The following is a 27,028-nucleotide window of genomic DNA, read 5'->3' as shown; positions in this document are numbered from 1 at the left end:
AGTGTTTTCACTGTGTTATTGTATGATTTATTGCACAAATACTTTACACATTGCCTTCTAAGTTAAGCCTGACTTAATATAATATTTATCTGAATAAAATAGGATAAAATTAGGAAAATCCAATGTACACAAGCAAAGTTATAAATGTTTAAAGATTAAATCCTACTAAAGCATTTAGAAACTCAAAAGCACCAACTGGGGCTATCCCAACATCATTTACGGAGTTGTTTCCAATAACCCGATGCCAGAGGGCGCGGTCACAGAGTCGCACAGACCCCCAGGCACAGTACCTTTGAAAACAAATAAACAAAGACGTTGCACGGAGTCATGGAGATGATGTTTCACTGGAGCCACTGCGGCGTCAGCTCCTTACGGCGTCTGGGGAGGTGAGGCGTGGGTTCCGTACTGTGAGGCACGAGAGGCGAGGCATCAGTTCCATCCAGTTGCAGGAGGAGCTGGTGCGGGGTCGATGGCGAGGCATCAGTTCCTTTTGACTCGGTGGGGTTGATGAATCCAGTCGGTTAAGACGTGATGAGTCGACTTCGCAGTGTTGCGATCACACTGTGTGATGTCAGCAGCATTGAGGCGACATCAGACTTGTGGTGCAGGTCGCGGTTGTTGTGTGTAGTGAGGACCACAAAGCAGGCAGCGGTGCAGTGTTGGGTGGTGGTGCTGGAGTAGCTGAAGTCAGTGCTGGAGTAGCTGATGTCGGTAGCTAGCTAGAAGGTAGTAGGTGAAGTCTTTGTTGGCCCTGAGACTTCAGAACAGGAGGCAAACTCAATCTAAGCCCTTGGAAAGCACTTTTGGGGAAGGCAGAGTCTGGCAATACCAAACAAGACATGGCTACTCCTTCCAGATCAGAATCTACCACTTAGGAGAAGAGTATATGAGGACAGTTCTAATGCTAGTCTATGAAAGGAGCAGGCCTCACAGTAGTGGAAAACAACTATGTCACTACCAGGACATGTAAAACACATAAGTACATATCCTGCATTTTAACTACATAGCCCCCTGCCCTATGGGTTACCCAGGACCTACCTTAAGGGTGACTTAAATGAGGAAAAAGGGGAGTATAAGGCTTGGCAAGTAATTTTAAATGCCAAGTCGAAGTGACAGTGAAACTGCACGCACAGGCCTTGCAATGGCAGGCCTGAAACATGGTTAAGGGGCTACTTATGTGGATGACGCAATCAGAGTTGCAGGCCCACTAGTAGCATTTAATTTACAGGCCCTGGGCACATGTAGTGCACTTTATTAGGGGCTTCCAGGTAAATTAAATATGCCAATTGAGCAGGAACCAATGTTACCATGTTTTTAGGGAGAGAGCACACACACGTTAGCACTGGTTAGCAGAGTCCTAAAACCAATACAAAGAGGGTCAGAAAAAATGGAGGGAGGCAGGCAAAACGTTGGAGGATGACCACCCTAAGGCTGTAAGGTGTAACAGGCATCTACTCCATGGTCCACAAAATTCCTTGGGACATGGAGAAAGGGGCAGGTATTACCAGCCATTGCACCTTGTTTGAGTAGCAGAATGAAAGTTTAAAAAAGATCTGTCCATCAGCAAGAAAAATCACACTTTTTGAATATTAAAGTCTGTACATGTAGGTAGAGAATTCATAATAGAGATAGGTAACACTATAGTCGCAATGTCTGCATATATGTGAGTGATGTGAGGATTAGGAATCCCACATACCATATTCCTGTAGATCCTCACCTCTTTAGGCTGTGAATTGGACAAGTATTGCACTATAGACCTAGGCTCATACACATTAGTTGTATTGTCAGAACAAAATAATCCCACTGTCATCCAGGGCTAAGTTCTGATTGAGAAGAATGCCATAGAAAAGGCATTTGGCAGATATCACTGTCAATAACAGTGTTTGTAAACTCAATCCATAGTCCAAGTGAAGAGCTCTTCTGCTTTAGTGTGTGAGACCCTGTATTATGTAATCATAGTGTAGGAGGCTGGCCGGGCTTGTAGTGGGTACCAGAGATACTTACACCTTGTGCCAGGTCCAGCTATCCCTTATTAGTGTAGAAGAGGTGTTTCTAGCAGCTTAGGCTGATAGAAGGTAGCTATGGCAAAGCAGCTTAGGATGAACTAGGAGACATGTAAAGCTCCTACTATACCACTGGTGTCATATGCACAATATCATAAGAAAACACAATACACAGATATACTAAAAATAAAGGTACTTTATTTTTATGACAATATGCCAAAAGTATCTCAGTGAGTACCCTCAGTATGAGGATGAGAAATATATACAAGATATATGTACACAAACCAAAATTATGCAGGTAATAGCAAAAGGAATTAATGCAAGCAGTGTAAAGTTACAATAGATTGCAATAGGAGCACGTAGGTATAGGGGCAACATAAACCATATACTCCAAAAGTGGAATGCGAACCACAAATGGACCCCAAACCTATGTGAGCTTGTACAGGGTCGCTGGGACTGTAAGAAAACAGTGAGGGTTAGAAAAATAACCCACCCCAAGACCCTGAAAGGTAGGTGTAAAGTGCACCTACAACCCCCAGAGAGCACAGAAGTCGTAATAGGGGGATTCTGCAAGGAAAACGAACACCAGCAATGCAACAACAGTGGATTTCCGGACCTGAGTACCTGTAAGACAAGGGGACCAAGTCCAAGAGTCGCGACAGTGTCGAGAGTGGGCAGGATCCCAGGAAATGCCAGCTGAGGGTGCAAGGAAGCTGCCACTGGATGGAAGAAGCTTGGTGTTTTGCAAGAACGAAGAGGACTAGGAACTTCCCCTTTAGAGGATGGATGTCTGACATCATGAAGAAGCTTGCAGAGGTGTTCCCACGCAGAAAGACCGCAAACAAGCCTTGCTAGCTGCAAGGGTCGCGGTTACGGTTTTTGGATGCTGCTGTGGCCCAAGAGGGACCAGGATGTCGCCACTTGGATGAGGAGACAGAGGGGGCAACCAGCAAGTCAGGGAGCCCTCACAGAAGCAGGCAGCTCCCGCAGAAGTACCTGAACAGGCACTTAGAAGAAAAGTAAACTGGAGTCCACCCGAAGTCCCAAAAGGGAGTCCCACGATGCCGGAGGACAACTCAGAAAGTTGTGCACTGCAGGTTAGAGTGTTGGGGACCCAGGCTTGGCTGTGCATGAAGGAAATCCTGGAAGAGTGCACAGGAGCCGGAGCAGCTGCAAATTACGCGGTACCCAGCAATGCAGTCTAGCGTGGGGAGGCAAGGACTTACCTCCACCAAACTTCGACTGAAGAGTCACTGGACTGTGGAAGTCACTTGGACAGAGTTGCTGAGTTCCAGGGACCACGCTTGTCGTGCTGAGAGGGGACCCAGAGGACCGGTGATGCAGTCTTTTGTTGCCTGCGGTTGCAGGGGGAAGTTTCCGTCGACCCACGGGAGATTTCTTCAGAGCTCCTGGTGCAAGAAGGAGGCAGGCTACCCCAGAGCATGCAACACCTGGAAACAGTCGAGAAAGCCGGCAGGATGAAGCGATACAAGGTTGCTAGTAGTCGTCTTGCTACTTTGTTGCGGATTTGCAGGCGTCCTGAGCAGTCAGTGGTCGAACCTTTGGCAGAAGGTGAAGAGGGAGATGCAGAGGAACTCTGGTGAGCTCTTGCATTCGTTCTCTGGTGAGATCCCCAAAGCAGACACCCTAAATAGCCAGAAAAGGAGGTTTGGCTACCTAGGAAGGAGGATTGGCTACCAAGAGAGGTAAGAGCCTATCAGAAGGAGCCTCTGACGTCACCTGCTGGCACTGGCCACTCAGAGCAGTCCAGTGTGCCACAGACACCTCTGTTTCCAAGATGGCAGAGGTCTGGGACACACTGGAGGAGCTCTGGGCACCTCCCCTGGGAGGTGCAGGTCAGGGGAGTGGTCACTCCCCTTTCCTTTGTCCAGTTTCACGCCAGAACAGGGCTGGGGGGTCCCTGAACCGGTGTAGACTGGCTTATGCAGAGATGGGCACCATCTGTGCCCATCAAAGCATTTCAAGAGGCTGGGGGAGGCTACTCCTCCCCAGCCTTCACACCTATTTCCAAAGGGGGAGGGTGTTACACCCTCTCTCAGAGGAAGTCCTTTGTTCTACCTTCCTGGGCCAGGGCTGCCTGGACCCCATGAGGGCAGAAACCTGTCTGAGGGGTTGGCAGCAGCAGCAGCTGCAGTGGAGATCCCAGAAAGGCAGTTTGGCAGTACCCGGGTTCTGTGCTAGAGACCCGGGGGATCGTGGAATTGTCCCCCCAATGCCAGAATGGCATTGGGGGGACAATTCCATGATCTTAGACATGTTACATGGCCATGTTCGGAGTTACCATTGTGACGCTGTACATAGGTAGTGACCTATGTACAGTGCACACGTGTAATGGTGTCCCCGCACTCACAAGGTCTGGGGAATTTGCCCTGAACGATGTGGGGGCACCTTGGCTAGTGCCAGGGTGCCCTCACACTAAGTAACTTTGCACCCAACCTTCACCAGGTGAAGGTTAGACATATAGGTGACTTATAAGTTACTTAAGTGCAGTGGTAAATGGCTGTGAAATAACGTGGACGTTATTTCACTCAGGCTGCACTGGCAGGCCTGTGTAAGAATTGTCAAAGCTCCCTATGGGTGGCAAAAGAAATGATGCAGCCTATAGGGATCTCCTGGAACCCCAATACCCTGGGTACCTCAGTACCATATACTAGGGAATTATATGGGTGTACCAGTATGCCAATGTGAATTGGTGAAATTGGTCACTAGCCTGTTAGTGACAAATTTGGAAAGCAGAGAGAGCATAACCACTGAGGTTCTGGTTAGCAGAGCCTCAGTGAGACAATTAGTCATCACACAGGGAACACATACAGGGCACATACTTATGAGCACTGGGGCCCTGCCTGGCAGGGTCCCAGTGACACATAGACTAAAACAATATATATACAGTGAAATATGGGGGTAACATGCCAGGCAGGATGGTACTTTCCTACACAACCCCCCGCCAAACGAAGGACAATAAGACTAGCCATGACCTGATGAGCCTTCATTGTCTAAGTGGAAATATCTGGAGAGTCCATCTGCATTGAAGTGGGTACTCCCAGGTCTATGTTCCACTGTATAGTCCATCCCCTGTAGAGATATGGACCACCTCAACAATTTAGGGTTTTCACCTTTCATTTGTTTTAGCCAAAGTAGAGGTTTGTGGTCTGTCTGAACAATAAAGTGAGTGCCAAACAGGTATGGCCTCAACTTTTTCAGTGCCCAGACCACAGCAAAGGCCTCCCTCTCAATGGCAGACCAATGCTTTTTTCTAGGGGTCAACCTTCTGCTGATAAAAGCAACTGGTTGATCCTGGCCCTCAGAATTAAGTTGTGATAAAACTGCCCCTACCCCTAATTCAGATGCATCAGTTTGAACAATGAATTTCTTGGAGTAACATGGGCTTTTTAGGACAGGTGCAGTGCACATGGCCTGGTTGAGCTCCTCAAAAGCTTTCTGACAGCTAGCTGTCCACAATACCTTTTTAGGCATCTTCTTGCTAGTGAGATCATTAAGTGGGTCTGCAATGGAGCCATAGTTTTTAATGAATCTCCTGTAATACCCAGTGAGGCCTAGGAAGGCTCTCACCTGGGTCTGAGTTGTAGGGGGAACCCAATCCATGATTGTTTGGATTTTCCCCTGAAGTGGTGCAATCTGTTCTCCACCTACCAGGTGTCCCAGATAAACCACCTTTCCCTGCCCTATCCGGCACTTTGAGGCCTTGATAGTGAGGCCTGCCTTTTGCAGGGCCTCCAAAACTTTCCAAAGGTGGAGCAGGTGGAGCTAAAGACAGCTATATTGTCTAGATATGCTGCACTAAAAGCCTCCAACCCTTGCAGGACTGTGTTCACCAACCTCTGAATAGTGGCAGGTGCATTTTTCAAACCAAAGGGCATCACTGTAAATTGGTAGTGCCCTCCTATAGTTGAAAATGCAGTTTTAGGTTTAGCATCCTCAGCCAATTTGATCTGCCAATGCCATGCAGTCAAATCAAAGGTGCTTAGATACTTGGCAGATGCCAGTGTATCTATGAGCTCATCTGCCCTGGGTATAAGGTGAGCATCAGTTTTTGTTACCTGGTTGAGACCTCTGTAATCTACACAAAACCTCATCTCCCTTTTTCCATCTTTTGAGTGAGGCTTTGGTACCAGCACCACAGGGCTCGCCCATGGGCTTTCAGAAGGTTCAACCACTCCTAGATCAAGCATTTTCTGAACTTCTTACTTTATGCAGTCCCTGACATGGTCAGGCTGCCTATAGATTTTACTTTTGACAGGCATGCTGTCTCCAGTATCAATTGTGTGTTCACACCAAGATGTGGTGCCTGGCACGGTTGAAAAGAGTTCAGAAAATTGTCCAAGGAGAATTATGCAGTTGTCTTTCTGTTCTGCAGTCAGACAATCTGCTAAAACTACTCCCTCCACTAAAGCATCATCTTCAGTGGAGGAGAAGAGATCAGGGAGAGGGTCACTCTCTTTTTCCTGTCCTTCATCTGTTGCCATGAGCAGGGTGAGATCAGCCCTGTCATAGTAGGGTTTTAGGCGGTTGACATGAATCACCCTAAGGGGACTCCTGGCAGTGCCCAGGTCAACCAAGTAGGTGACCTCGCCCTTCTTTTCAACAATTAGATGGGGTCCACTCCATTTGTCTAGGAGTGCTCTTGGGGCCACAGGCTCCAATACCCACACCTTCTGTCCTGGTTGGTACTGAATCAGAACAGCCTTCTGGTCATGCCATTGCTTCTGGAGCTCTTGGCTGCCCTGAAGGTTTTTACTGGCCTTTTTCCTGTACTCAGCCATTCTGGATCTTAGGCCAAGTACATAGTCCACTATGTCCTGTTTGGGAGCTTTTAAAGGTTGTTCCCAAACCTCCTTCACAAGTGTTAGTGGACCTCTTACAGGGTGCCCAAATAGGAGTTCAATGGGGCTGAAGCCCACTCCTTTCTGGGGTACCTCCCTGTAAGCAAAAAGGAGGCAAGGTAACAGGACATCCCATCTCCTCCTGAGTTTTTCAGGGAGTCCCATTATCATTCCTTTGAGAGTTTTATTAAACCTCTCTACCAGTCCATTAGTCTGTGGATGATAAGGTGTGGTGAATTTGTAGGTTACACCACATTCCTTCCACATAGCCTTCAAGTATGCAGACATAAAGTTGCTACCCCTGTCTGATACAACCTCTTTTGGGAAACCCACCCTGGAAAAGATTCCCAGGAGGGCTTTTGCCACTGCTGGTGCTGTAGTGGTCCTTAGAGGAATTGCTTCAGGATATCTTGTGGCATGGTCCACAACCACCAAAATAAACCTATTGCCTGAAGCAGTAGGAGGGTCAAGGGGGCCAACTATGTCAACCCCTACCCTTTCAAAGGGGACCCCAACCACAGGTAGTGGAATAAGGGGAGCCTTTGGTGTGCCACCAGTCTTGCCACTGGTTTGGCAGGTCACACAAGACTTACAAAAATCTTTTGTGTCCTCTGACATCCTAGGCCAGTGAAACAGGGGGACAAGCCTTTCCCATGTTTTGATCTGGCCCAAATGCCCAGCCAAAGGAATGTCATGTGCCAGAGTTAGGAGGAACTCTCTGTACTGCAGGGGAATGACCAATCTCCTGGCTGCTCTTGCCTCTGTGTACAAGAGGTTGTCCTCCCAGTAAACTCTATGTGACTCACCGACATCCCCATTTTGCTGCTTGACAGCTTGCTGTCTGAGACCCTCTAATGTGGGACAGGATTGCTGTGCCACACTCAGCTCTTCCCTGGCAGGCCCCCTCCCCCCAAAATCTCAGCAGTGTCTTCTGCCAGCTCATCTGGTGAAGGTTCTGCACAGGGAGGAAATTCTTCTTCCTCAGAAGGAGAATAATCTGTAGGGGGAGGGATAGTGGGTAGGGATTTACCCTTGCTACCCCTAGCTTTAGGGAGCACTTGGTCCATTGTTCCAGGATCCAAGTCAACCTGTCCTTTTTACTTTTTGGCCTGAGCCCTTGTCAAAGTAAAAATATGCCCAGGAATGCCCAGCATTGCTGCATGAGCCTCCAACTCCACTTCTGCCCAAACTGATGTCTCTAAATCATTTCCTAGGAGACAGTCTACAGGTAAATCTGAAGCAACCACAACTTTCTTGGGACCAGTAACCCCCCCGCCCTCCCCCCCCCAGTTGAGATTCACAACAGCCATGGGGTGGCTAAGAGTGTTGTTATGAGCGTCTGTCACTTGGTACTGGTGACCAAGTAGGTGTTGTTGTGGGTGTATCAGTTTCTCTATTACCATGGTAACACTGGCACCTGTGTCCCTGTAGGCCTGAACCTCAACACCATTTATTAGGGGAAGTTGCTTGTACTTATCCATATTAAGGGGACAAGCAACCAAGGTGGCCAAATCAATGGCACCTTCAGAGACTAACACAGCCTCTGTGGTCTCCCTAACAAGACCAACCCCAACTAAATTGCTAAAAGTGAGCCCAGCTACTCCCTTGGATTGGCTATTAGTAGGTAGGTTTGCTCCCACCACCACTGCTATTACTAGGGGCACTAGAGTTTGCAGTAGGGGTTGTGGTAGTGGGAGGTTTGGTGTTTTTCTTTGGACAACTGGCATCAGTTGTCCAATGGCCTTTGACTTTACACAAATAACACCAAGGCTTTTTAACTTGATTTGAAGAGGATTTGGACTCACCACCCCCACCAGAGGATTTTTGTGGGCCTGATGAAGACTCAGTTTTACTTTTGTCCCCACCCTTGTCAGAAGACTTACCATCCTTCTTCTTGCCATCCTTGTCACCCCCTGTATGAACTTTTCTGTTCACTCTTGTTCTGACCCATTTGTCTGCCTTCTTTCCCAATTCTTGGGGAGAGGTCAGATCTGAGTCCACTTGATATTGGTGTAACAAGTCAGACACACAGTTATTCAGAATATGCTCTCTCAGAATAAGATTATACAGGCTTTCATAGTCAGAAACTTTACTGCCATGTAATAACCCCTCCAAGGCCTTCACTGAACAGTCAACAAAGTCTATCCAGTTTTGTGAGGACTCTTTTCTGGTGTCTCTGAACTTAATCCTGTATTGTTCAGTGGTTAAGCCAAATCCATCCAAGAGTGCATCCTTCAAAACTGCAAAATTGTTAGCATGACTTTCTCTAACAGTAAGGAGCCTATCCCTACCCTTTCCATTGAAAGACAACCACAATATAGCAGCCCACTGCCTTTGAGGGACCCCCTGTACCATACAGGCCCTCTCAAGTGCAGCAAACCACTTGTTGATGTCATTCCCCTCCTTGTAAGGGGGAACTATCTTATGCAGATTTCTGGAATCATGCTCTTTAACAGGATTACTATCAGGAATACTGCTGCTGCCACCATGGGGTCCAAACCCCAATCTCTGTCTCTCCTTCTCCAGGTCTAGAGATTCCCTGTCTAGAGCCAGCTGTTGCTGTTTAAGCTTCAGTCTGGTCTCTTCCACTCTCAACTTTTTGAGTTCCCTTTCTAACATGTTGTCTTCAGGGTGGGTGGGTTGGGAATGCTTGGACACTGAGGACAAATTGGAAACAACAGAGGGAGATCTGTCCCTAACAGCTTGGACTCTAACAACCTGGAACAAAAACATCCCTACTATGATGGGAGCTCCTATTACTACCAGCATTGCTATGTGGTCTGCTGAGGGGCAGAGTTGGAATAGAACCCTCCCCACCTCCCTCAAGGGGTTCCCCTGAGTCAGAATGGGAGCTATCTACTAACTTCTCATTTGAAGTGCCAGCTAGGGACTCATCATTCACAATGAGCATGTTATACAGAAATTCTCTAGTAGGGTTCTTTCCTATCACTAAACCTCTATCTAAGCAGAGACTCCTTAGGCTCTTGAAATTTAAATTGTCATAGGTAGTATTGACCATTTTAGAGCAGACTCTACAGCAGACATGATAAAAGAAGGTTTAGAGACAGTGAGAAGAAAGAAAACGTTTCAGAACTTTTTAAAGAACAGAAAAAAAAACTTTTTCAAACTTTTAGAAACTTTTTAGAAGTTTTAGAGTACTTTTTAGCACTTAGTAGAAAGTGTAAGAGGAGAAAAGCAAAACTTTTTGGTTAGGTGTGCATACACTGAACTTGTTTTGTATATTATTCTCTTATGAAAAGTACACCATGACAAAGTGGTAAGTAGTTACAAGTACCTATCTCACCGCTGCCCAGCCAATGTAGGAGGCTGGCCTGGCTTGTAGTGGGCACCAGAGGTACTTACACCTTGTGCCAGGCACAGTTATCCCTTATTAGTGTAGAAGAGGTGTTTCTAGCAGCTTAGGCTGATAGAAGGTAGCTATGGCAAAGCAGCTTAGGCTGAACTAGGAGACATGTAAAGCTCCTACTATACCACTGGTGTCATATGCACAAGATCATAAGAAAACACAATACACAGATATACTAAAAATAAAGGTACTTTATTTTTTTGACAATATGCCAAAAGTATCTCAGTGAGTACCCTCAGTATGAGGATGAGAAATATACACAAGATATATGTACACAAACCAAAATTATGCAGGTAATAGCAAAAGGAAGTAATGCAAGCAGTGTAAAGTTACAATAGATTGCAATAGGAGCACATAGGTATGGGGCAACACAAACCATATACTCCAAAAGTGGAATGCGAACCACAAATGGGCCCCAAACCTATGTGAGCTTGTAGAGGGTCGCTGGGACTGTAAGAAAACAGTGAGGGTTAGAAAAATAGCCCACCCCAAGTCCCTGAAAGGTAGGTGTAAAGTGCACCTACAACCCCCAGAGAGCACAGAAGTCGTGATAGGGGGATTCTGCAAGGAAAACGAACACCAGCAATGCAACAACAGTGGATTTCCGGACCTGAGTACCTGTAAGACAAGGGGACCAAGTCCAAGAGTCGCGACAGTGTCGAGAGTGGGCAGGAGCCCAGGAAATGCCAGCTGAGGGTGCAAGGAAGCTGCCACCGGATGGAAGAAGCTTGGTGTTTTGCAAGAACGAAGAGGACTAGGAACTTCCCCTTTGGAGGATGGATGTCCGACGTCATGAAGAAGCTTGCAGATGTGTTCCCATGCAGAAAGACCGCAAACAAGCCATGCTAGCTGCAAGGGTCGCGGTTAGGGTTTTTGGATGCTGCTGTGGCCCAGGAGGGACCAGGATGTCGCCACTTGGATGAGGAGACAGAGGGGGCGCCCAGCAAGTCAGGGAGCCCTCACAGAAGCAGGCAGCACCCGCAGAAGTACCGGAACAGGCACTTAGAAGAGGAGTGAACCGGAGTCCACCCGAAGTCAGAAAAGGGAGTCCCACGATGCCGGAGGACAACTCAGAAGGTTGTGCACTGCAGGTTAGAGTGTCGGACCCAGGCTTGGCTGTGCACGAAGGAAATCCTGGAAGAGTGCACAGGAGCCAGAGCAGCTGCAAATCACGTGGTACCCAGCAATGCAGTCTAGCGTGGGGAGGCAAGGACTTACCTCCACCAAACTTGGACTGAAGAGTCACTGGACTGTAGGAGTCACTTGGACAGAGTTGCTGAGTTCCAGGGACCACGCTCGTCGTGCTGAGAGGGGACCCAGAGGACCGGTGATGCAGTCTTTTGTTGCCTGCGGTTGCAGGGGGAAGATTCCGTCGACCCACGGGAGATTTCTTCAGAGCTCCTGGTGCAAGAAGGAGGCAGGCTACCCCCAGAGCATGCACCACCTGGAAACAGTCGAGAAAGCCGGCAGGATAAAGCGATACAAGGTTGCTAGTAGTCGTCGTGCTACTTTGTTGTGGTTTTGCAGGCGTCCTGAGCAGTCAGCGGTCGATTCTTTGGCAGAAGGTGAAGAGGGAGATGCAGAGGAACTCTGATGAGCTCTTGCATTCGTTCTCTGGTGAGATCCCCAAAGCAGAGACCCTAAATAGCCAGAAAAGGAGGTTTGGCTACCTAGGAAGGAAGATTGGCTACCAAGAGAGGTAAGAGCCTATCAGAAGGAGCCTCTGACATCACCTGCTGGCACTGGCCACTCAGAGCAGTCCAGTGTGCCATGTGCCACAGACACCTCTGTTTCCAAGATGGCAGAGGTCTGGGACACACTGGAGGAGCTCTGGGCACCTCCCCTGGGAGGTGCAGGTCAGGGGAGTGGTCACTCCCCTTTCCTTTGTCAGTTTCGCACCAGAGCAGGGCTGGGGGGTCCCTGAACCGGTGTAGACTGGCTTATGCAGAGATGGGCACCATCTGTGCCCATCAAAGCATTTCCAGAGGCTGGGGGAGGCTATTCCTCCCCAGCCTTCACACCTATTTCCAAAGGGGGAGGGTGTTACATCCTCTCTCAGAGGAAGTCCTTTGTTCTGCCTTCCTGGGCCAGGGCTGCCTGGACCCCAGGAGGGCAGAAACCTGTCTGAGGGGTTGGCAGCAGCAGCAGCTGCAGTGGAGACCCCGGAAATGCAGTTTGGCAGTACCTGGGTTCTGTGCTAGAGACCGGGGGGATCATGGAATTGTCCCCCCAATGCCAGAATGGCATTGGGGGGACAATTCCATGATCTTACACATGTTACATGGCCATGTTCGGAGTTACCATTGTGACGCTGTACATAGGTAGTGACCTATGTACAGTGCACACGTGTAATGGTGTCCCCGCACTCACAAAGTCCGGGGAATTCGCCCTGAACGATGTGGGGGCACCTTGGCTAGTGCCAGGGTGCCCTCACACTAAGTAACTTTGCACCCAACCTTCACCAGGTGAAGGTTAGACATATAGGTGACTTATAAGTTACTTAAGTGCAGTGGTAAATGGCTGTGAAATAACGTGGACGTTATTTCACTCAGGCTGCACTGGCAGGCCTGTGTAAGAATTGTCAGAGCTCCCTATGGGTGGCAAAAGAAATGCTGCAGCCCATAGGGATCTCCTGGAACCCCAATACCCTGGGTACCTCAGTACCATATACTAGGGAATTATATGGGTGTACCAGTATGCCAATGTGAATTGGTGAAATTGGTCACTAGCCTGTTAGTGACAAATTTGGAAAGCAGAGAGAGCATAACCACTGAGGTTCTGGTTAGCAGATCCTCAGTGAGACAGTTAGTCATCACACAGGGAACACATACAGGGCACATACTTATGAGCACTGGGGCCCTGCCTGGCAGGGTCCCAGTGACACATAGACTAAAACAACATATAAACAGTGAAATATGGGGGTAAAATGCCAGGCAAGATGGTACTTTCCTACACATAGATACCCAGTCCAAAGGCAAGATGCTGAGATACACTGCACCTGCTGCACTCCCTGAACACATGGAGAGGACTCCTGTACCTATCTAATGTATATGTAGTAGCTTAAGAGAGAAGCAATTGGAGAAGAGAAACCCATCTCTAACATAGGCTCCTTTCTCTTTCAGTGGGACCTCGTGTGTGACATGAAATGGCTCACTCAGGCCTCAGCCGCCTTTTTCTTCATTGGGGTCACAGTGGGAGCTGTTTTGATTGGTTACCTTTCTGATAGGTAAAGTATCATTTATCCAGTCTTTCCATAATGTGTTTACATTTTTCTCCATGTGGTAGACCACTTACTGATAATACCTGTATTTTGTCTGCACTTCAACATGAGTTATGCACAGCTGAGCCTGCTCAGGGTATTCCAGTCTTTTTTAGGAGGATTGGAAAGTAGAGAGCAGGTTTCTGCATTCTAAAGTGTGGCTGATGGAGTCACTAGTAAAATCACAGCATGCTACTGATGATACACTTGCACTCAATTGATTATTCCAATACTGGTTTATTTCAGCCCAATCAACTCACATTCCATATTCCAGATTTCTGTGGAGATTCAAGATTAGAGGAAACCTCACATCTTTTGTAGCTTGAAACACTTTCAAGATCTGGTGTGATGCTACTGATGATACACTTGCACTCAATTGATTATTCCAATACTGGTTTATTTCAGCCCAATCAACTCACATTCCATATTCCAGATTCCTGTGGAGATTCAAGATTAGAGGAAACCTCACATCTTTTGTAGCTTGAAACACTTTCAGGATCTGGTGTGAAGTAGGTTATGCACATCCAAGCAATAGTCAAGTCTCCCTGCTAACTTATATAAAAACAAGATTGAGCACAAAAGAGGCCAAATCATCAGTGGTTATGTTTTCATAAAACTCATATTTCTGTCTATTTTGGTGCTGTATAAATTAGTCCTAAATTAGTCTTAAATTTGAGAAGAAGTAACAACATATATGGAGCTCGAGAAACATTTCATAATTGAGGGCTCTTGCCCCCTCACTAAGAAATTACCGGAAGCGTTTGCTAAAGTAGGAATCTAGTCATATAAGAATCTAGGGATACTCTATTTCAAACTGAGGAGTGGAACCACATGGAATAGGTTAATAAGGCTGTAGGAAGTAGAAATCATTGAGGCTCATTGGTACTGAGCCCAGATGAGTTCGTCCTCCAGACCTTGAGGTCTGTGTGATCATAGAGTCACAGCCAGGCTCAAGGAGCAAAGGGAGAATTACATATCAGACAGCACCAGCTGAATCGAGAGATGACTGTAAAATGTCTCTTTTTTGTAGATAGTTTGCTGCCTTGCAGTGAGATTATAAGGCAGGAACAGGCAAATCCGGTTTATGCGAGACCCGGGCACTTTGTGAAATTTAGGTATTTACAATGTCTAACTCAATTATTCACAAAAAGAACAACTCAGTAGTCAAGCTGAGAGCTTGGCCAGAGATATACTAAAATACTAAATGCAACCAAGGGGATTATTTCACATTCAAATTATATGCAATTATTTATTTTAAAAGCTCAAAATTGAAGGGTGAAAATCATACCTTCATATTCAATTGATGCAAAATGAAACTGTTAGAAAAAACAATTGATACAGGGGTACATGTAAAAAGCATTTAATTGGATGGAAACATGTGAGATCAATCCTTCATAGAAATTAAGGAGTTACCTTTTAGCAAATAGATATGTTTCAAACAATTATGATAGTCTTGTGGTAGCCATTACTATGAAGCACATGTGTGCTAGCACACTATTGTTTGTTATGCTGTCCATATCAATCATCCTTCAATGTGCTTGCATTTTTTAATGATTGCAGAAATAATGTACAAACAAAGTAGAAATCACATGCATGTTTCTGTCTCTAGTCTACTAAATGAGCAAAACCAACTTCTGCACTATATGCTTTTGGGACACATGGCTGACCCTCATTTAAGTAAGGTCCAGATGATCTCTAATGAATACATGCCAAAGGGATACCTCTATGGCATCCAGACAATAATAATGTCAGTCTGTGGAGGAAACTGCAGAAAACAGCATCTGCTTAGTCTAACAGTGGGTGTCTGTGGTTTCAAAGTCTGAGGGTAGGGCTTGGAACAGAGCTGCAGATACAGACACATGACTACAGACAATGAATGAGGGCACATGTGAGCGTGTCCCTGCTGTAAAGACTGCTTGCAAAGGTGCAGCATCTTAAATGGACGCAGATCAATTTAATGTCAGTGGTGTAGGTATAATTACAATGTTACTTAATGTTGCTGACTTGTTGAAGATGTAAAATGTACCACATCTGGTTCAGTACACCTATGGCAGTAAAGATGAAAAATCAGTATTCCCTGGAATGGTACTAATGATATCCACTTGGGTGATTGCTCCTCAAGGTAGCTCCAGAATAGGAAGAGGATACACTGGTCACATTTGGTGCACATTCATTGAAGGCAATGGCCACAGGCTGCTGAAACAAATCAGTCAAGTAATGCTTTTTTAGGTGATTGCTCAACACATTGCCATTTTTTCATAATGTAGTGGTGGCAGAATTATAGTGCAAATGCACTCTACCTCACCAACTGGCACAAGTGGTCTGTAGAATTGCCCAAATCACTGTTTGTAAAGAATACATTTCTGTAATAGTGCTCCTACTTTTGGGAGCCACCCATCCTCAACAGCTTTTCCCTTCTTGCTTGCTAATTTCTTTCTCAGGTCCTTGATGCTCTGCAACAGAGATATAATCAGGCGATCATTCTCTTCAAAAAAGCTCAATGTAGGGCACTTATGTGGATACACTGGAACACATTTTGTGTGGTGCGCAGCATTTCTGTACATGCAAGACATTTCATTTGTTGAGGCCTGTATAGGTTGTGGTACCACAAATCTCCGGTATTAAATAGTCTAACAATCAAGGTTTCTTTAAGCAGGCCAATGGCGTGCTCTATCATTCCATTCAATTCTAGACAGAACAGGTGCAAGATTATTAGATGTACTCCCTGAGCAGGTATAGCATTATCAATTGACTTTGTAGAAAAACCCAGGCCAGTTGCTGAATGAGAGCTATGAACTGCTCCCACTGCTACTAGGCACTGCAAGTCTTTTATGACTGCTTGGGCAAAGGCAGTCTTTTGTGTTAAAACCCACAGAAATCTAGAGAATAAATTGACCACAGCTAATACATATTTGTAATGATTAACACTTGGTAATGGGCCAATCTGGTTGGGGTTCATGGCATTGGAGCATTTATCACACTGCTCCATATTTTACATTAGTAGTAGAGGGATTAATTTGTTGATCAAATTATATTGCTGTTTGTATGTTAAGCATTTTTGGAAAATAGTGCTGCCAAAATCATTGCTATAACATTCATAAGAAGTTAAGCCTTCCTAAGCTAATTTGACAAGATCTAACCTTGCTATGCCACTAAGAACAAGTCTACTCCCTGTCCCTTGTATAAAAACATATTTTTGGTGAGGCTATATGAATAATTAGAATTAATAACTCCTGGTGTCTTTCCTTTTTCTTAGATTGCATAACATTTGCATTGATCTTCCTTTGAGATCGAGTCATAGCAACAACTTTCACAGCCAAGTCACCTACACGACTCCCTTTGGAATGAATTATTTCATGTCCCTGATGTACATGGACCAAGAGTGGCTTGACCTGTAGGGACACCACATTTACCCAGAGCTGTTTATCTTTTATTATCTACCTTTTGGAGATGTAGACCTGTTTAATTGTTAAAGGGATGGGATTATATTATAGCCATGTTTACAGAATGCTGATTCTGACATGAGTGTAGGAATGGCCAAAAAGAGGTAATGAATCTCAACTATTTATATAATAATAGAATCACCTAATTGTTTAGTGTAACATCATGGTGCCTCAAAATTACCATTTTAAAAAATTCCCTGCACTGCAGCACAAGCTGCAGGGAATTTTTTGTGCCACCCACAGGTTGTGCAGAGCTGTCGTTGTACAACATGCTCCTATTCTCATGCATGGGAACCTTATGTGGAATTAGTAGTATTTGTGTTGATATTATAGGAATTCTTTGGTTTTAAATGTGGGATCATACTTATATTTTATATCACTATAATGTTTAATTGAGGCCTACTGCACCCAGCAGATAATAGGGATGTCTACTTAAGTAGTTGCCTGTAATGTAAATACAGGGAAAACTTTGATAATCTGTTTTCCCTGAGCCAGAAAATGCTCCTTCAGAATGGCCATATTCACACCTGACAGAATGTTTTCAGTCACAGTGAATCATTCCCCTGGACCTGAGTACAAATACCATTTCTAAACTATGAGAGGTTTGTGTCTCTCATTGTAAACTACATAAGGTTTACCTATGCCTACCTCAATTACTATGTTTTTTTAAAATCCGTGTCTGGAGTTATTTTGTCACTAACATGGCTGCATGCAGGCCACGTAAATCAAATGCATGTATACCCATCCAGTCATTTTCAGAAAAGTTGACCATTATTAAATCATATAAAAGCTTCTCTGCTTTGCCAAATGTGGCAAGTAAGCTCTTCCAAAAGACAAGACTCCCCTTAGGGCTTGTAATTTATCTCAAAGTTTTGGTACCCATAAAGTGCTAAATTTTTTCAAGAAACCTGGCTCCAAACCTTTGCCTTTATTGCATAAATCATATCCTAAGAAGATGAGATTGAGATATGCTATATTTGATTTGTGAAATTTTTCCTTATGACCATGCAAATCGTAATAGTCTCTATTTTGTCTATCCTATTTAGGTGCTCACTTAAATTATTGTCAGTGACGTATATGTTATTGATGTACAGCAACACTTCAGAGTACTCTTGTAAGATCTCTAATATTTTTTTGTGTAAATACCGTTACAGCCCTCTTGAGGTCTGGTGTTACCATATTGATTACCACCAAATAAAAAGGCAATTAAATATTGTGATTGCTAGATTTTGGCTAAAGAAACCATTAGCAATGTCCAAAATCATTTTGAATTTGTTCCTAAGTTCATCATCAGTCTAAAACAGTTTTGCAATGAATATTTGCAAGTTCAAAGTTCTATAACCCAGTACAACTTTATGTAAACTGTCTGCATGTGACACATGAAAAAGAGGAGTGTAGATGTACTGTAATCAAACTAGGATGGCTATTATGTTGTGCTTTGCATCTGATTTCAAAGGCTCTTGAGCCGATACCGGTAGCTCACTTCTAAGGGCAATCACATGTGGCGCAGAATCCTTATCCCACCCGGTTTGAGTTCTGTTCAATGCCCAAGCTTGCCTTAAAGCCCACTCACATGCATCTTTGTCCTGACATCCTCAGGTAGCAAAACACTTGGGACTGATTTAAGAAAAGTGGCGCTACACACAGTGCAGCGCCACTTTCCTTGCACCCCATAACAACTCCATACTGCCACCATATGTGTGCCATATTTAAATTAGTACGCACCATGGTGCAGGGTAGGGGCAATAGTGTCTCAGAATTCCTGATGCTATTGATGTACTCTGCAGGAGTAGCACCAAAATGTTGGTGTTACTCCTGCAAATTACATAGGGGCCCGTTGTATTCAAAGGCATGCCCCCTTTTAACACTTGCTCTGAGCAGGCGGTAAAAGTGCCAGAAAAAATGGCTCAGGGAAATATCCTAGATTTCCTTGTGATATTTCAGGCCCCCCTAAACGCCCCCATTGCATACATAATGCCTGGCGCAGGCAAGGGTTTACAAAGTGGTGCAATGCATGCATTGAGAGACTTTGTAAATATGGTGAATGTAAAAAGCAACTTTAGCGCCCCTTGCGTATTACCACCTCTCCACAAGGTGAATCACTTACAAAAGTTGAAGATCAATAGTCCTTACCTCAGCTAACGTTATAGACATCTAATAGATGTCACCGGAATATGGCTTTTTTTTTTTGCGAAGTTACCCTTTACCAGAAGCCCTTCTGCCTATGTTTCATTCTTCAGAAGGTTACAAAGCCTTCTCCTACATCCCTCCTAAAGCTTGTCATAACCTGACACTGCATTGATGGGCTTCCTCCTCACTTCTTGAATTCCACAAGAAACAAACAACCTGTTTTTTTGAGTAATCCCAATAGTCCCTAGTGTGTCTGGACTCATGCCTGCTCAGTGCCAGGACAACCTCCTGGGTGATAGTGCACTCTACAGATCTGCTTAACATAACATTTTCTGCTGCATGCTTTATTTTTTCCAAACATGTCAGTTTTGTCTTAGTATTATTATAATAATATTTGAATCAGAATCTTACTCTTCATTTAGTCAAGACTCAATGCCACATGATTGTCATTTCTCAACCTTCTGTCTTGCATACTCATCTTACCTAAAATACTCAGGTTTATCCCTACCTTAGTCGTTTTCTAATCATCTAATGTCCCCTGAGTTCTAGGAAGAATGGCATGAACCGATATCAGTATGTTGATACTGAGACAACTTTCTAATTTGTCCACATACCGTCAAAATATAACCATCCCATCTGCACTTCTGCTGTGGAGGAGACCCCATCCTGTTTTTTTCTGTCTACTGTTTTGATTTTTCATGGTTTCTGAAGGTTTCTCTTTTGCCATCCCTTCTACCTCATTCTTTGACACGAGTTGCAGTTTTACACAATGAGTACACTAGGGGCAACATGTACAAATATCAGGTTTTACAAGTCTTAGCAACTCACAATTTGTGAGTCGCAAAACCTGATGTGCAACAGTGTCAATGACACTGTTTATGAGTCCCAATAGGGTCGCAAATGACCTACCTCATAAATTTTCATGAGGTATTTTCATGAGGTAGGTTGCAATTTGCGACCCCATTGGGAACGGCTGCCCTCATAGGGATGGTGGCCTGCTGGCGCTACTCCTGCAGAGAACATCAGTAGCGTCATGAAAAATTATGCTATTGCCCTCTACCCTGCACCATGGTGCGCCGTATCTTAAATTAGGTGCACACATGGTGAGGGTAGGGAGGTGCTAAGGGGCGCAGAGAAAGTGGCGCTGCACTCAGTGCAGCGCTGCTTTCCAAAAATCTGCCCCTTGGTGTAAATTTTTGCTGTGAAAGGTTGTAACTATAAGGATTTCATATCGTAACACATAGGGCCTCATTTCAACTCTGGCGGTCACCGACCACCAGGGTTAAAGTGGCATTCGTACCACCAACAGGCTAGCAGTACGAAATGCCACATTTTGACTGCAGCGGTACCGCCGCAGTCACAACGCTGGGACCGGCAGTCGCAATCCGCCAGGGCAGCGCTGCAAGCAGCGCTGCCCTGGGGATTTTGACTCCCTTTACTGCCAGCCTGTCCAAGGTTGGCGGTAAGGGGACTCACGGGGCCCCTGGGGGCCCCTGTACTGCTCATGCCCTTGGCATGGGCAGTGCAGGGGCCTCCAGGCACACGCCGCACCACCACATTGCCGTCGGCTCCATTAGGAGCCGGCTGCAATGTTACGGCCCACATCCCCGCTGGGCCGGCGGGTGGAAACTCTGGAGATCAACATCGGGGATGTTGAAATGCAGTCATTTGGCGGTTCAACCTTAGCGAGGGTTCAAATGAGGGCCATAATTTCCAAAATCAGGCAAATTATGTCAACTTCGAAGTCTACGCAAAATTTACCACAAATCAATAGCTTTTAATCTGATAATTTCAGCTTTAATGTTTTTTTTCTACATACCTGTTAGCACCTTCAGGAACACCAAGCAGACAAGTTTGAGCAGTACCTTTAGTTCTGCAAAGGCGTTGAATGATGCTTAAACTTAGTTGTATCAAACTGTATATAGTTATGGCTATGGCACTTATGATTTCTTCTTGTATTGTAGAGTGCCATATTGTTTCCTAGGGAGTCTTACCCTACACCATATTTAGGGCAAAAAATGCAAAAACTAAGTTTGTCTCGAACACTTCATAGCATAGCTTCTTCCTAGTCATGAAAGTGAATGCTCAGCAGAGCGTTTGATACCTGGGATAACAGATCCATCATAACAAGCTCCAGTCCAATCACAGGGCGAGAACGGATGAGCATAGTTGGTACAAATGAAGTGAGCATACTCCTCCCAGGAGCAGTGCTCATGGAAACAATCTGCCAGCAGGAAGGTGGTGTTCACAGGTGGAAAAGTAGTCAGGTACAGTCTGCAGAGAAGTGTCTCTCACTTTGGTCCACAAAGATGCTCCAATTGATTGGATCTTGATGTCTGGGGTGGAATAAATCATCAATAGCCGCTGGGTTGGGACCTGCAGACTTGGGTATGAAGGGCCTATTTTAGAAAAGATCAACACACCCTTCATCTTTGCTGAGGGGCCTCCAGTCAAAGGAATATCTCTTTAAACATCTCAGGCAGGTGAGTGCAGGGTCAGCAGGAAGAGTGATTGATGGTTTGTAAATATTTCTCTAGCAACAGTAAGTAATAATTGTTTTGGTGCACAGACAGGTGACTCATTTGAAGAACATGTGCACCGTACCTTGACTTTCCACCAGAATAAGTACATTTTATTACATAATTAATTCAAATTATTACCAAAATTAAAAAACAATCATAAGAGCATGCAATGGCTGTCACACTGACTCATCATAAAGTGGAAAGCTTTGATACCAATTCATAAGAGTCATACATCAGCTGAAAAGTTGACCTATCTTGGAGTGCACAAGGGCCATCTATGTTGTGACAGATAGAGGAAAAGGCAAGCACTTTAAAGTCATTTCAGTCTTGATTGCTAACACTAAGGGCCATATTGACAAGTCCCTAGTGCCTCCTTGCGCAACATTAGCATAATTTTTTGGCATTAAGGAGGCATTTTCATCCCACCATATTTGCAAAGTGGCGCAATGCATGCATTGAGTCACTTTCTCCTTGTGACGCATTATGCCTGCACCAGGTATAATGTATGCAAGGGGAGTATTTCCCCGTTAGATGGCCTAGAAAAATGGAGCATTGAAACCTACAACCTGCCTAATCCACCAAAGCACCACATTAGCGTCAAAATGTTTGACGCTATTGGCCTAACTTGCGCCATATTTGCAATAAAAATACTTAAGAAACTGCTATGTTCAAATAATCAATAACATTCATATTGCAAAACTAAGGGCCATATTTAGGAGCCCCATTTCATCGCTCTTGCACCACACAATGTGGTGCAAGAGTGCTACAACTCAAAAATGAGATTCACAAAGCCATGCAAGGCCACCTTGAGTGGCCCTGAGTGGCTTCATAAATCTGAAGTAAAGCAACGCAGTGCAATGGTAAGCAGAGGTCCGGTCCGGTGTTGCACACTTGCACTAGCTGTGCAAACAATGACTATTACAAGTTATGGTCCCATACACTGGGGCTGGAAGGCAGTCTTTCTCTGGTGTACCTTGATGAAGACCCACTCTCCAGGGTAACAGGTGTGGTAGTACTCAGACGGGCAGTACGGTAAGGCAGCTCGGATCTGGGAATGGAAACTGTAGAGAGAAAGAATATGTTTCAGAAGTACTGTAGATCTGCAACACCATTCAATTTCAAATCTAGTTTGAAGAAAACATCAAAGAGTGTCCTGTCATGAGCTTGTAGGGACTCAGTTTAGTGTTTTGAGTCAGAATGGCAAGGTGTAACATGTCATGCCATTTTGATTGGTTTTGATTCCTTTACCAATGTTGCATGACTGGCAGATGACACAGAAGTGACAATAGTGCTTTGAAACAAATGTTCCTTGCTGCGGAATGAACCATGCTGTTGCTTCCAACGTAGTCAGCTCCATGATACAAATGAGTGAGGCTGAGGAGCAGAAATGTTGATGTGACCACACTCCCTGAGTTGCCTCTCCACGCTCTTTTTGGGTCTCTTCTAATATCCTACTTACAAAAAACAAATCAGTAGTTACAAGAGACAGGAGCTTCATTTGTCATAGAAAAAAAAACATCTCTTTAGCAGTGAAATTAGCAAGGGTATTTCCCTGGGAAATCTTATAATAAATTCTGGGGGGGGGGCAGAACATTTGACAACCACAATTTCTAATGGCAGAAGCAAAGCTATGAGCAACTTTTATACTTGAAGGCCATTTTTGATTAGGGTGCCAGCAGATGTTAGAGTCCAAACAAGCCCAGAGTCATGAGCAACTATAAATGCATACCTTGAGTCACAGTTTTTCTTTTATCAGCAAGCATGCATGCTCGGGTGAGGGCACGTGTTCAGCAACATAGGCAGATCTCACATTGGGTAGGACATGGTTCGCAACAACCTGATGTATACTGCACACCCATTATCTGGCAACAAGCTTACCTTCACCATTTCTAAGACATGATACATCCACTAAGTAGATTACTTTACAATTAGAAGCACTTGTTAAATCAATACAGGGCCTTCTCAGGTGTTCTGTTACCACAAGACAATCTGGGGTTCTCCCTCCTCGCTAGTGGGCAATAGGGATTCATGGTTTACCGTGGGGCAGCAAACTAGGGTAATAAAGGAGGTAGATAATAAAAGGATCCTGCATCAGGATAAATTGGCAGTGGCAGTTGGGTCTTGGTGGTGAGAACAAGAACAGAATGAGGACCAGCAGTTTTAACTGAACTATTCCACACTATCTAAAATAGTGTGCATGATCTACTTTATATAGCCGAGTAACACTCTAAAGCAAAGCTGCATGTTCTTGTAAAAAGAAATGGTTTACCTACAACATACAATAAGTAATGTTAGTCTAAACCCATGTGGTGTGATGATACATGCATGCAGAAAATAATCCCTAAACAACCTCGAATAATATGGAATGAAAGTCATACATTCCATTCAAAAAACCAAATACAGTATATGGGTCAAAGTCATTAGAAGGGATGGGTGATTCTCATTCCTTAGATGACATGGACACATAAAGCACTCCATCACCTGCTCATCTCCTGCTCGTCCTCATGTGGTCTTCCATAAACTCCCAGTAACAAACCCTTCCTGTTGGTAAGCAGTATATGCTCTTTCTGGTTCAGAGGTACTTGTCTGCTCCTTTGGTCCACATAGGAGGTGATAATGGACAAAGGCCCATAGACCTTGCGCTAGGCCTGCAGGCATACAAAGAAGCCAAGGCTCATCTGAGAGTTAACAGGGACTGAGGTCTCAGTGGAGAATGCACAGCATTACAATGTTACTATTGCCCCTGTTACAATTCAAACTACTTCTACAAACACACCTAATGACAGACATAATCAGCTAAGGCTAAGATGCATACTAATCTCATGCAGGTTCCACTTGATCCCCTTTCCACTCTGAAAATCAAACCTAACAGTTCATCTACGTGCTGCATGCTTCATTATTATAGATCTGAAGCAAACCATTGACTGGAAAATGTTGTGTTGACTGTCAGTCACAATCTCCGTTTGCTACTTCTCACAGACACCTGGCTCAATGACATCTACCACATGCCATGGACTTCTGCTCCCTCCGCAGTAGTCTACCATTCAAGACAATTGTGAAAGTAGGATTAAGGGAGGCGTTGCTCCACTTCAAAAAGCTATTAGGTGCAACTATTTACTGGTTATTTTTTCCTCCGACTATAAATCTTAACTCACAAGAGAATTCCTCCACCAGACTGAATGTTACTCACCTCTCTCCTGCTGACAAAACAACATTTATTGAGGAGTGTGTGGTGCTCTTAACAAATTTTTCATAGTTGTGACTTTAACATCTGTCTTGGAAATTTCATATTTACAGCAAATAATGTTACAGTCAATGTATTTTTCTTTTATTTATTTCTAGAAATTACCTTGTTCAATACTTCTTTCACTATGACCATACCAAATGCTCCACACTGGAACCTATTATATTTCATGTGAGAGTGCTAACTATTGAATACCTGTAGGTTCAGCAGATGATCATTTTATACCTTTCTCTCTTCTCAAATGCTGTAACTTGCGGCCAACCCAAAAAATAGTTAACTTGGTTTTATGACCCCAATAACCTTGCAATTTACACTATGGAAATACTCCACAATATCTACTCTGATGCTGCTCGCTGTCTCAAGGAACCAACTTCTTACTAGTTTTTCAAGTTGTTTTTCTAAACTGCTGAATGAACTAGTCCCATTCAAGAGCAAAAGAAAAATGCCTAGATGGCATCCCCAGTGAAGAGAGAAACCAGAGAGGCCCACTGCAGGTAGCAGGGATGAGCTGCTGGACTAGAGAGCAGTCAGGAAAGAGCTGGCCCCTAGATGGGCGGCGGTGAAGGTCTGCCCAGTAGAAGCGCCATGAGCACTGGTGCTGCTAATATAAGGTGCTGCACCACCAGCAGGTTATGGAGCAGTCTTGGCCAGTTTGAGGGGGCCCAGCAGGCAGCAGGCCCATAGTAGACATCAGGGAATTACTAAGTGGTCTGAGGGCTCCAGGGAGTGGCAGGAGATGGTGAGGAGCATTGGGGATCTGGGGGGAACCCAACCTGCATTCATGCCCGTGTCCAATAGTCAGCCACTGGTCCAGTGGCTCCTCAAGCACCCATCTGGAACCAGGCCCCCACAAGCCTCTAAGCATACATCGGGTCAGACAATAATAAAGAGGGCTGGTTCAGAGGCCAAATAACCTGCCGCTTCTGGCCACAGGGTGCTCAGGCCTGTGGCATGTTGACTGACCTTACTTGGATGAGGAGAGAACTGGCCTAGTTACAAGCTCCACCAGTGGGATGGTAGGGTAGTCTCTGGGGGAACATTTAGGGGCTGGAGGGTGCCTATCTGATCCTGGGTAGAAAGGCGGTGCTGGTTGGTGATGGTTTCAAACAGTAGAAATTGGAGGTTATTGAAGAGCAAGAGGTCTCCCACCCAGAGACCTAGCAATGGTGCACCCAAACTCCACCAGGACACCACCACTAGAACCTGCAGCCCAGAACAGGAGTCCAGGACAAGGACAACAGTTTTCAGGACCAATAAGGGGCTACAAACCCACATGGTGGTGATACCGGTGGCTATAAAGGACACTAAAATGGCCCTGGAACAGAAGAGTTACACAGTGACCGAAGACGTGAACATCCTGAGGGCTCATCATAGAAAGGTGGTAGAAGGGTGATGCACCACAACATTATCCGGTTAGTGGTCATTCCAGAGAAGGCTGAAGGACCCAACATGGAGCTGTTCAAAGAAGAATAGCTATACTTGTGATGCTGAGAGGCAAAACCTCAAAGTAGTTTACTGTTGAGCATGCCCTAAGGCTCCCTGGAGACCTGTAGCCACAAGGGAGCCCACCTAGGGAAGTGGCGGCCTGAATGCTCAACTTTCACAATAGAGATGCTATCCTGCAAGAAGCCCAGGTGTGTGGCCCATGGACCATAGAGAGAGTCATGGTAAACATCACACTGGACCACATAGCAGGGTGCAAAGCCAGCAACGTGTTCCCAGTCAAACATTACAAATGTGTGAAATCTAAAATAGCGGTGCCCCTGAAGGCAGCACTTGATGCAGCAAAAGATAGAGAGTCACTGTCTAGAAACTTACGGCAAACTAAAATAGTGTTCATCTATGAAAAAGAGTACTTTCTCACTGTAAACAGCACCTAAGATAACTAAACCTCTGCTACACCCTGTTTTTCCTGACAAACCTCTGGGTAATAGACTGAGGAGAATCTCATTTTTTTTGCTTCAGCTAGGGATGTGTGGCCATGACTGGAGGCACAAGGATACTCCTGAGGACCGAGAGACAACCTGGGTGCCGGGAGGGCGGCACCAACAAGCGTATAGATTACTGCAAGCAATCCCCACCAGAGAGCAAGTTGAATCGGAGAAGGCAAAAGCCATGGCATACATCCACCCACTGTAATTAACAGATGGTTTGCCCAGACAGAATAAACTGGTGACTCTGATGGAGGGGACTCTAAA

General features: G+C 45.1%; 1 protein-coding gene across 1 annotated transcript in view; it reads left to right on the top strand.

Moving 5' to 3' along the window:
- The window catches only part of LOC138296883 (solute carrier family 22 member 7-like), a 223,699-nt gene that overhangs the window by 67,089 nt on the left and 129,582 nt on the right, over window positions 1-27,028 (top strand). The window contains exon 3 of the mRNA XM_069236376.1: window positions 13,355-13,458. Coding sequence (XP_069092477.1) covers window positions 13,355-13,458 — 104 coding nt within the window. The remainder of the gene's footprint in view (window positions 1-13,354; window positions 13,459-27,028) is intronic.

The sequence above is a fragment of the Pleurodeles waltl genome, chromosome 5, assembly GCF_031143425.1.
Source record: "Pleurodeles waltl isolate 20211129_DDA chromosome 5, aPleWal1.hap1.20221129, whole genome shotgun sequence".
In the NCBI taxonomy this organism is placed as follows: Eukaryota; Metazoa; Chordata; class Amphibia; order Caudata; family Salamandridae; genus Pleurodeles; species Pleurodeles waltl.
This window is presented reverse-complemented; position numbering and strand designations above follow the sequence as displayed.